General features: G+C 42.6%; 1 protein-coding gene and 1 non-coding gene across 2 annotated transcripts; both read left to right on the top strand.

Annotated features, from left to right (window-relative positions):
- Positions 1-3,379: 3,379 nt before the first annotated feature.
- Positions 3,380-3,678, top strand: LOC146505068 (signal recognition particle RNA). Its single transcript, XR_014877795.1, has one exon.
- Positions 3,679-5,506: 1,828 nt separating this feature from the next.
- LOC146505069 (uncharacterized) lies at positions 5,507-11,159 on the top strand. Its single transcript, XM_085182254.1, is given in 2 exon segments — positions 5,507-8,365; positions 8,367-11,159. Coding segments are annotated over 2 exon segments (4,731 nt in total). The 5' UTR covers positions 5,507-5,848; the 3' UTR covers positions 10,581-11,159.
- Positions 11,160-11,993: the final 834 nt, after the last annotated feature.

Consider the following 11,993-nt stretch of genomic DNA (forward strand, 5'->3'; position numbering starts at 1 on the left):
GGGGCTGCAGCTGCAGTAATGCGGACGCTGCACCGGTCCGTCATGGTGAAGAGGGAGCTGAGTGTAAAAGCGAAGCTCTCAATTTACCGGTCGATCTACGTCCCTACCCTCACCTATGGCCACGAGCTGTGGGTAGTGACCGAAAGAACGAGATCGCGGATACAAGCGGCAGAAATGAGCTTCCTCCGAAGGGTGGCTGGCCTCTCCCTTAGAGATAGGGTGAGAAGTTCGGCCATCCGGGAGGGGCTCAGAGTAGAGCCGCTGCTGCTCCACATCGAAAGGAGCCAGCTGAGGTGGTTCAGGCATCTGACAGGGATGCCTCCTGGGCGCCTCCTGGGTGAGGTGTACATTTGAGCAAGTAAAGACATTTCACATGAAGACCAGAGGCAGGAGAGTTGTGTTTCAGAAAGACATCCAGCTCAGAGCGCTAAACTCATTCATCTTATTTTATTTTCCTATTTCAGTATACATAGTAACACAGCAAGATGTTTTCATTCATTGCCACTGGAGCAGATGCATGTGTGTGTTCTGCAGACTGATTGAATCCTTCTGTACGCAGCTTAAAATGAGTCCTGACGGACATGGTTGGATGGAAGTGGTGAGGAAGAGTGTCATGTTTTTTTCCTCTGTAATAAATACACAAAATAATAAGCACAAATATTTTTGTTTTCCAAATATATTTTTTATAAGCGCTGAACATGTGATCAAGATTAGACGATAAATGCAAGATTAATTTCACTATTCTGGTGTATTTCTACTTAATACCTACCTGACTCATTTTTGAATTAAATTAATGCAATGTGTGAGACTAATATTTTTAATCAAATCTTAATTTATGCAATTTTAATTCTAAAATATCCATCATAGACCCCAGAAAAAGCATGAATAAAAAGAACACCTAATCCATGATATTAAAAAGCCTTGATCATTAATAGCAAGTCTTTTTAATATCAACCAATATGAGTAAAGTTAGCTGAAAGGCAAAGAAGCCAAAACCCCTGCGTGACGACCCACTGCACCCTGCCTTCCTTTTGGCTCATGTGTGTCTTGTTTGCAGGTAATGGAGACGCGGAGTTCCCGTTTACAATCAGTGACACTGGCAACACCTGCGTGCCAGGACTCTCTATAAAAAGCCTTTAGGGCATAGTTTTGGTTGGCTCTGAGACACCAGGTTTGACTTTGGCTGTGTTAGGTTTGGTTTACTTTTGGCACTACATGCATCATCTTCCACTCATCCATTCCTTCACACACTACTAATGGTACTGATTACACACGCCACTGTTTGTTTTTGACAGTAGGGTTTCTTTTCTGTTTTATTTGTTTTAAAAGAATAAAGCAGCTTGGAATACATTCCTAACCATGTCTGGGGTTTTCTTTGTCATGACCATACGACCCTGTTTTTCAGGCAGAGGAGAAAAAGAGGGGATCTGTGTAAGATAAAGAAGCATTTTTTTCAACTGTGAATTGTGCAAAGCTACTCTAGTAGAGTCCAAGAATAAGAATATCATGTTGAAAATGAACATGAGGATGATCAAAATGCAAAAAATACATACTATAGAGAGCAGAGCTGCTTCGTCATTTTTTTAAAAAAAAACAGAACAAAGAAAACAACGTCTTTGGCTGAGCACAAACACAAGCGCTCAGGAATCAGGTTAACCAACAACAGACAACAGCCAAGATTTGTTTCAACAACTCAGAGTAAAGAGTAATTAGCTAACACTGTGTAACTGTTGGCCAGCAAAATCAACAGTTGCTAACTTTCACATTCAGCAGCTCATTACGACACTTAAAATAAATCTAATTAAGACATTTAAATGTTGATTGTATTTTCCTTCCTGATGCATGTGACAGGTTAAGACTTACATCTCCAAATGTAGTAGAACTGATTTGAACCAGTGGACTCAGTCACACTGTTACTATGTACTGCATAAACATGTTTACCGATTAAGGTAAACCCGATGCTGTCCTGACTGTGTGACTAAATTTTGTGCTTAAAGCATCAAATCAATTTAATGATTAACTTGCTATGAGAGGTTTTTACTCCAAGTGTGACTTTTTCTGGGTTCATACATCTTTTTCAGGGTCAAAGTCAAGCACTCTGTAAGCACGTTCAATGTTCATTTTCAAACTTTTCCAGGACATTACCAAACAAAGGATGCATATTTCACTTCATCACCTCAGTAAGACCATGTCAAAGGCCAAATTAATAAGTCTTCTCATCAGATATTGATGCTCCTTTCTTATGTGACACAAAAAATAGGAGGAGACTGATCTTGGCTTGTGTTGTTTTTTAAGTTCATTCAAAACTAACTGTAAGACGCTTAACTACATTGCAGTCTGTGTTATTTGTTGAAGTCCTAAGTTATCACCTTTAAAGTGTTTGTGCTAATAACATCATGTAGAGTAAGACAGGCACAGAGAACAGCACTGACTGGGATTTTGAATGAAAGCGAGGGAACTTCGGTAGCACAAAAAAGTGTCTATTCTTTGTGTCCATATGGATCAGTCATATTACCATTATTTCCCCCTAAGGTTGCCAAAAGCACCAAGTTAATACTTGAAGAAGCTGCAGCAATACACAAAAATATAATCAATATTCTATTTATTCTATTTATTTCTCTGTGCCCCCCCCTGTTAATGGCCTACCTGGCCCCCTGGCAAAACTTTGCTAGACCCGCCCCTGCACAGTTACCAGCTGTCAGCTACTTAGAAAAGGATGCTGGTGTTATTTGTCTCTCAGAAACAGTTCATAACTTCCCTTCCACTCATTCATGTCAACTCAAAAGTAAACCTGTTTCTCCATCACCTGTTCAACTCTGATGATTCAGTAAGGAACCCCTGGTTTCATCTTCATATTTCCCTCTCACTAGATATTGGACAACAGCTTATTAAGCTTAAACGTGCTGCTGTTGTTTAGCACGATGATAAACAAACGAGACGGGACTAAGGACACCAAAGCCGATCAGCTGATCATTGATCAGTTTCATGATTGAAGTAGCAGCAGGAGATGGAGGGGGAGAGAATGAGAGAAGAAGATGCAGCTATGCAGCGTAAAGACACAGAATAACTCCAGCTTTGTGTCTGTTTTTTTTTTTTTTTTTAATTTTTGCTGAAGTTCGGGACAAATCGCGTTCCTTTACACCTAAATACGGAACTTTAACCGCTGTAATTGGTCCAGCCCAGAGTTGATCATGACCAACTGGCCAAACCACCACCTTTCATTGTTTTACAGGTAAAAACCAAACAAACAAACAAAAAAACCGTCGGCCCATAAAAGCGAAAAATCCCCATCGGTCCACTGGACAAATGCCCGGTATGCCCGATGGCCAGTCCAGTTAAAGATAAAAAGATAAAAGCCCGAGGAGCACTTCTGTTCCTCGCCGGGTGCGGTGGCGCGCGCCTGTAATCCAAGCTACCGGGAGGCTGAGGCTGGCGGATCGTTTGAGCTCAGGAGCTCTGAGCTGCAGCGGACTATGCCGATCGGGTGTCCGCACTAAGTTCGGCATCGATATGGTGCTCCTGGGGGAGCTCGGGACCACCAGGTCGCCTAAGGAGGGGTGCACCGGCCCAGGTCGGAAACGGAGCAGGTCAAAGCCCCCGTGCCGCTCAGTAGTGGGATCGCGCCTGTGAATAGACGCTGTAGTGCAGCCTGAGTAATACAGCGGGACCCAGTCTTTTTACGCTCTTTCTCCTCTCCACAGAAATATACACACAGCACACACTCACACATCACATTTTTACAGCTTATAAAAGCGTCAAACACGGTCTCTCTGTCCTCTCGTTCCATTGAAAACCACCGCTGTTTGTTGGTCCCGCAGCGCCTCCAACTGGAGGGGAGTAGCAATGACCATCACTGCAAATTCAAAGAGACGGTGAACTTTTTTTTCTTTCAGTGATTGATTTTGATGAACAAGCAGGACTGGACTGGGACAAAAAAATCAGCCCGGGCATTTTGACTAGAGAACAGCCCACCAGGTATTATAGGAAAAGCCATAAAGCCTTTGAATGAAAACTAATGCTGTTGTGACAGTGATGTACGCTGTCCTGTTGGTATATATGTATCAATCTAACAAACTTAAACCTACACCATCCTCCCTATTCGGGTATTTTAAACAGTACTTACCGGAAATATCAAACAACCTAATCAATAATTACATATACCTAACTAGCAGGGTTGCCAACTCCCAGTAAAAAAATAGGGAACCGCCCCCCACCCTCCGCCTAATGATGCTTAATCAACGTAATCGACTTTAATTTATTGCCAGGGTAAAACAAATGGACAGAAACCAATCATTTTTCTACAGTAATTAAATAGATCCAACATCTTTCCGCAACAGAATTGCAGACTGCACACATGGTACCTTCCCAAAGGAAAAAGTACTATAGCTAATTAGGGCATATATTAGACTTAATATTTACTATATACAATAATGATTTTTTTTTTTTTTTTTTTTTTTTTTACATATTTTACATCAGATGACCACTTTGGTTGTAAGATTCGGTTGTATTTATTAAAACCTAGACATTTTAAATGAGAAACTGTGTGTTGACTGTGTGTTGACCAGCACCTTTACGGCTGTGGCGCCAGCAAACGTCAGTTGATACTAGAAAGTAATATTAAATAAATTACAACAACAGCTTATCAAGCTTAAACGTGCTGCTGTTGTTTAGCGCGACAATAAACAGACGAGACGGGACTAAGGACACCAAATCCGATCAGCTGATCATTGATCAGTTTCATGATTGAAGTAGCAGCAGGAGATGGAGGGGGAGAGAATGAGAGGAGAAAAGGAAGCTATGCAGCGTAAAGACACAGAATAACTCCAGCTTTGTGTCTTTTTGTTTGTTTTAAAATTTTTGCTGAAGTTCGGGACAAATCGCGTTCCTTTACACCTAAATACGGAACTTTAACCGCTGTAATTGGTCCAGCCCAGAGTCGATCATGACCAACTGGCCAATCCACCACCTTTCATTGTTTATACCGTTAAAAACAAACAAAAAAACTTTGGCCTATAAAAGCAAAAAAAAAAAATCACTGGGCAAATGCCCGGTATGCCCGATGGCCAGTCCAGCTATGCCTCCAGGCACGTTAGTGCACTCATCTCCGACTGTTCGGGGAGGGGGTGGGGGGTCACACATTGAAACAGACTGACGTGCAGAGGTACAAGGCAGCCAAGCCAGAGAAATGTTGCTTTAGACCTTGCGACTCATTTTATTTCTCTATCTGATAAGAAAACTATTCAATCAGATAGTTATTTGTGGTGAATGAAATACGGTTACAGTTTCACAAAGTTTTAAGCACCAAATCCGAAATCCACGCACTACAATATTAAAATCCACGATTTTTCAAAGATATCAAGCATCCTCACGAAACCTGGATATGAAGTTGATGATTGTTTTACATAAAATAGAACATTTTAACATTTTCTTATTTGCTCCGAAATCTACAACATGACTTTATACAGAAAAGCTTGACATGGTATGCAAAAAAACCAGAACCCAAAAAAACCCAATACAAATAAACGAACAAAAAGTTTTGTAACTGTCAGTTTCGTAATTTTAAAATTCTCTAAAACTAACATTTTAGAGAATCATATTAAATTGATTAGGGTCAAATTTAGTGTGAACAATATTACACAAACAAACACGTGTGTGCGCATGCGCGCACATATTAGAACGCTTCGATCCCTTGTGATGCGGTAACTTTGCTTTGATCCTTTCTGACGTGGCAGCTTTGCTTTGATCCCAAAACCGATAAGTAGGAGCGCTCACCTATTATACTTTATGGCTTAACGGACATTGACCTGACAGCAACGAAAACCCTTTCGAGAAGTTTTGAGAGCATTTTATGGCAGAAACCAAAAAAAGTTCAGTTTTCTTTCTCACCAATTCACAAAACAAACAGACACCTTACACCATGTCAGCCAACCCATCCTTCGGCTCAGATGAGGTTGAAATATCTAAAGGGACAATTTTGGGAGATCACCACGTGGTGGAGGCTTTCCTTGGAGAAGGAAGCTTTGGTGTTGTAACTAAATGTCGCGATACAAAAAACAACCAAACTGTGGCTATTAAAGTCAACAAGAGCGACCCTGAAATTTTGCAACAGGCAAAACAGGAAATTTTTATCCTGGAGCAGCTGCAAGGCTTGGATCCAGACAGGTGCAACATTGTTGAATGGAACGGCTATTTCCTCGATGGAGAGCGTATTTGCTTAAATTTTGAACTCCTCGACCAAAGCCTGTCGGACTACATAGGGGACCGGAATAACCAGGGTCTCCCAATTAAAGAACTCAGGCCAATTTTGCATCAGCTTGCAAATGCTCTGTTCCACCTGGGTTCTGTGGGAATAGTGCATGCTGACCTCAAACCTGTCAACATAATGATTGTGAATCGCCATGAGTCTCCCGTCAAAGTCAAACTTATAGACTTTGGCATCGCATGTAACACTTGTGCAGTGACTACTGGTGGTGCTGTGGGGACAATTGGTTATTGTGCACCTGAGATTATGCTTGGCACTCCATATGGTGAAGCAATTGACATGTGGTCTCTGGGGCTGGTAGCTGTAGAGCTTGCTACAGGGGTGCCTCTCTATCCTGGGGAAGATGATTATGATGTTTTGAAATTCATAATTGAAACTCAGGGTCAGCTACCAGATCATCTTCTAGAGTCTGGCATGTACACTGATTGCTACTTCATCGAAGATAACAACAACGAACAGCGCTGGACATTTAAGACCAAAGAACAATTTCAATACGAGACAGATTATCAATCCAAGGAAACTCGATATATAAAACTTAAGTGTCTCGATGACCTCGATGAACTACTGAAGGTTAGGCGAGGACCTGAAAATGGCCAACAATTATTTGTAAGGCTAATCAAACAGATGTTGGCCTTGGATGCAAATCAGCGCATAACCCCCTCTGAGGTTTTGAAGCATCCCTTTTTTGACACTGGCCTCTCAAGGAGAGCCCCCTGCACTGACATGAATAGCACAGGGGGAGAAAACCTTGTGCTCTCTCAGCAGCCTTCAAGCTGGGAAAGTCATGGATCGCAAAAATTCAACTGCAGTTTCCAAAACTCAGTTGAATTTCCTCAACAAGGACACATCAACACATCAGCCAACCCATCTTCCTCTGAAGATGATCTTGAAATAATGGAAGGGACAATTTTGGGAGAACACCACGTGGTGGAGGCTTTCCTTGGAGAAGGAGGCTTTGGTTTGGTAACCAGATGTTGCGATACAACAAATAACCAAACTGTGGCTATTAAAGTCAACAAGAGCGACCCTGAAATTCTGCAACAGGCAAAACTGGAAATTTTCATCCTGGAGCAGCTGCGACGCTTGGATCCAGACAGGTGCAACATTGTTGAATGGAACGGCTATTTCCTCGATGGAGAGCGTATTTGCTTAAATTTTGAACTCCTCGACCAAAGCCTGTCGGACTACATAGGGGACCGGAATTACCAGGGTCTCCCAATAAGAGAACTCAGGCCAATTTTGCATCAGCTTGCAAATGCTCTGTTCCACCTGGGTTCTGTGGGAATAGTGCATGCTGACCTCAAACCTGTCAACATAATGGTTGTGAACCGCCATGAGTCTCCCGTCAAAGTCAAACTTATAGACTTTGGCCTCGCATGTCCCTCTTCTGCACTGATTCCTGGTGACTGTGTGGGGACGGTTGGTTATTGTGCACCCGAGGTTATGCTTGGCATTCCATGTGATGAAGCAATTGACATGTGGGCTCTGGGGCTGGTAGCTGTGGAGCTTGCTACAGGGGTGCCTCTCTATCCTGGGAAAAATGATTATGATGTTTTGAGATTCATAACTGAAACTCAAGGTCAGCTACCAGATCATCTTCTAGAGTCTGGCTTGTACACTGATTGCTACTTCATCGAAGATAACTACAACGAACAGCGCTGGACATTTAAGACCAAAGAACAATTTCAATACGAGACAGATTATCAATCCAAGGAAACACGATATATAAAACTTAAGCGTCTCGATGACCTCGAACAACTACTGAAGGTTAGGCGAGGACCTGAAAACGGCCAACAATTATTTGTAAGGCTAATCAAACAGATGTTGGCCTTGGATGCAAATCAGCGCATAACCCCCTCTGAGGTTTTGAAGCATCCCTTTTTTGACACTGGCCTCTCAAGGAGAGCCCCCTGCACTGACATGAATAGCACAGGGGGAGAAAACCTTGTGCTCTCTCAGCAGCCTTCAAGCTGGGAAAGTCATGGATCGCAAAAATTCAACTGCAGTTTCCAAAACTCAGTTGAATTTCCTCAAAAAGGACACATCAACACCTCAGCCACCCCATCTTCCTCTGAAGATGATCTTGAAATAATGGAAGGGACAAGTTTTGGGAGATCACCACGTGGTGGAGGCTTTCCTTGGAGAAGGAAGCTTTGGTGTTGTAACTAAATGTCGCGATACAAAAAACAACCAAACTGTGGCTATTAAAGTCAACAAGAGCGACCCTGAAATTTTGCAACAGGCAAAACAGGAAATTTTTATCCTGGAGCAGCTGCAAGGCTTGGATCCAGACAGGTGCAACATTGTTGAATGGAACGGCTATTTCCTCGATGGAGAGCGTATTTGCTTAAATTTTGAACTCCTCGACCAAAGCCTGTCGGACTACATAGGGGACCGGAATAACCAGGGTCTCCCAATTAAAGAACTCAGGCCAATTTTGCATCAGCTTGCAAATGCTCTGTTCCACCTGGGTTCTGTGGGAATAGTGCATGCTGACCTCAAACCTGTCAACATAATGGTTGTGAATCGCCATGAGTCTCCCGTCAAAGTCAAACTTATAGACTTTGGCATCGCATGTAACACTTGTGCAGTGACTACTGGTGGTGCTGTGGGGACAATTGGTTATTGTGCACCTGAGATTATGCTTGGCACTCCATATGGTGAAGCAATTGACATGTGGTCTCTGGGGCTGGTAGCTGTAGAGCTTGCTACAGGGGTGCCTCTCTATCCTGGGGAAGATGATTATGATGTTTTGAAATTCATAATTGAAACTCAGGGTCAGCTACCAGATCATCTTCTAGAGTCTGGCATGTACACTGATTGCTACTTCATCGAAGATAACAACAACGAGCAGCGCTGGACATTTAAGACCAAAGAACAATTTCAATACGAGACAGATTATCAATCCAAGGAAACTCGATCGATAAAACTTAAGTGTCTCGATGACCTCGATGAACTACTGAAGGTTAGGCGAGGACCTGAAAATGGCCAACAATTATTTGTAAGGCTAATCAAACAGATGTTGGCCTTGGATGCAAATCAGCGCATAACCCCCTCTGAGGTTTTGAAGCATCCCTTTTTTGACACTGGCCTCTCAAGGAGAGCCCCCTGCACTGACATGAATAGCACAGGGGGAGAAAACCTTGTGCTCTCTCAGCAGCCTTCAAGCTGGGAAAGTCATGGATCGCAAAAATTCAACTGCAGTTTCCAAAACTCAGTTGAATTTCCTCAAAAAGGACACATCAACACCTCAGCCAACCCATCTTCCTCTGAAGATGATCTTGAAATAATGGAAGGGACAATTTTGGGAGAACACCACGTGGTAGAGGCTTTCCTTGGAGAAGGAGGCTTTGGTTTGGTAACCAGATGTTGCGATACAAAAAACAACCAAACTGTGGCTATTAAAGTCAACAAGAGCGACCCTAAAATTCTGCAACAGGCAAAACTGGAAATTTTCATCCTGGAGCAGCTGCGACGCTTGGATCCAGACAGGTGCAACATTGTTGAATGGAACGGCTATTTCCTCGATGGAGAGCGTATTTGCTTAAATTTTGAACTCCTCGACCAAAGCCTGTCAGACTACATAGGGGACCGGAATAACCAGGGTCTCCCAATTAAAGAACTCAGGCCAATTTTGCATCAGCTTGCAAATGCTCTGTTCCACCTGGGTTCTGTGGGAATAGTGCATGCTGACCTCAAACCTGTCAACATAATGGTTGTGAACTGCCATGAGTCTCCCGTCAAAGTCAAACTTATAGACTTGGGCCTCGCATGTCCCTCTTCTGCACTGATTCCAGGTGACCGTGTGGGGACGGTTGGTTATTGTGCACCCGAGGTTATGCTTGGCATTCCATGTGATGAAGCAATTGACATGTGGGCTCTGGGGCTGGTAGCTGTAGAACTTGCTACAGGGGTGCCTCTCTATCCTGGGGAAGACGATTATGATGTTTTGAGATTCATAATTGAAACTCATGGTCAGCTACCAGATCATCTTCTAGATTCTGGCGTGTACACTGATTGCTACTTCATCGAAGATAACAACAACGAACAGCGCTGGACATTTAAGACCAAAGAACAATTTCAATACGAGACAGATTATCAATCCAAGGAAACACGGTATATAAAACTTAAGTGTCTCGATGACCTTGAAAAACTACTGAAGGTTAGGCGAGGACCTGAAAATGGCCAACAATTATTTGTAAGGCTAATCAAACAGATGTTGGCTGTGGATGCAAATCAGCGCATAACACCCTCCGAAGTTCTGAAGCATCCCTTTTTTGACCCCGGCCTCTCTAGGAGACCCCCTGCACTGATATGAATAGCACAGGGGGAGAAAACCTTGTGCTCTCTCAGCAATCGTCTGATTGTTTGGGTGGCCAAAATTCTAGGGGAGCTAGAAATTCTTGTGAAAAAAAAAAGACCAAAATAATAACAACAAAAACAACCAGTGAATATGGTCTTAAAGTTGGGCACAGTCTGGCTTAAATTCCATTAGCTAATCTCTCAATATTCAAAGCGGAGCAGCAGTCAACTTACCATCACATCAGTCCTTCAATCAGACCTACAACAAATATCTTCCTTCTCTCACCCCAACCGGTCGCAGCAGATGGCCGCCCCTCCCTGAGCCTGGTTCTGCTGGAGGTTTCTTCCTTTTAAAAGGGAGTTTTTCCTCCCCACTGTCGCCAAAGTGCTTGCTCATAGGGGGTCATATGATTGTTGGGTTCTCTGTATGTATTATTGTAGGGTCTACCTTACAATAATACATACAGCCTTGAAGTGACTGATGGTGTGATTTGCTGCTATATCAATAAAATTCAATTGAATTTAAGATGAATTCGGAACTAACTGGAAATAAACTGGATATTAATTAAATAAACCTGCTTTGAGCATCAAATAATTGCATCAAAAAACTGACTCATTTATTCATACACTCGAGCATAAACACACACACAGGCACACGCATACATATACTGTACAGTTTCAGTTTACATACTAGTTCCTTCCCCTGATTTTTCATGCTGACTGGTACAAATGCCTGTTACTAGAGCTAAATGCTATCAGTGTATTCTCACAGTTATCGAACTGTACAAATGCATACAAAATAACGCTCACGTAAACATAACTGTACACTAGTTTGCCCTTATTGCTGCAGTTTGTTTCAAGTCACTTTGAATAAAGCTCAGCTTCTCTCCAGCTCTCTCTTTCTCACACACACACACACGCACACACACACACACACACACACACACACACACACACACACACACACACACACACACACACACACACACACACCTCCTCTTTCTAGGTTCTAACAATATCTCTTCTTAAGATCATTTTAAGCCTCATCTATTTAAACGACGTGCTGTGGGTTTTGTAAATCATCAGCTTTTTACAGCTGAGGGGAAACAGTCAGCTGGAGGCTTCAGAAAAAGTCATCCCTACGCTGCAACCCCCAATACCAGTATACCTGGGACTTCTGATCCTCTCTAGATACACAGGGAAGTACCTGATGCAGCAAGTAAGCAAAACAAAACTCCAGAAATAACATTTGTTAAATGAAGACTTAGCTAAACCTTTTTAAACTTCACATGTGAATAACAAATAACACACGCAGCACATAGAAACATTATTTAAAGTGAGTTTGATCTAGATTACAATAAAATTTAACATGCTGGAAGGTGCTCCAGCAACAGCTCTGTTGTCCTGCTGGGAGACTTCAACGCTCACG

This window comes from Neolamprologus multifasciatus, chromosome 13, assembly GCF_963576455.1.
Source record: "Neolamprologus multifasciatus chromosome 13, fNeoMul1.2, whole genome shotgun sequence".
In the NCBI taxonomy this organism is placed as follows: domain Eukaryota; kingdom Metazoa; phylum Chordata; class Actinopteri; order Cichliformes; family Cichlidae; genus Neolamprologus; species Neolamprologus multifasciatus.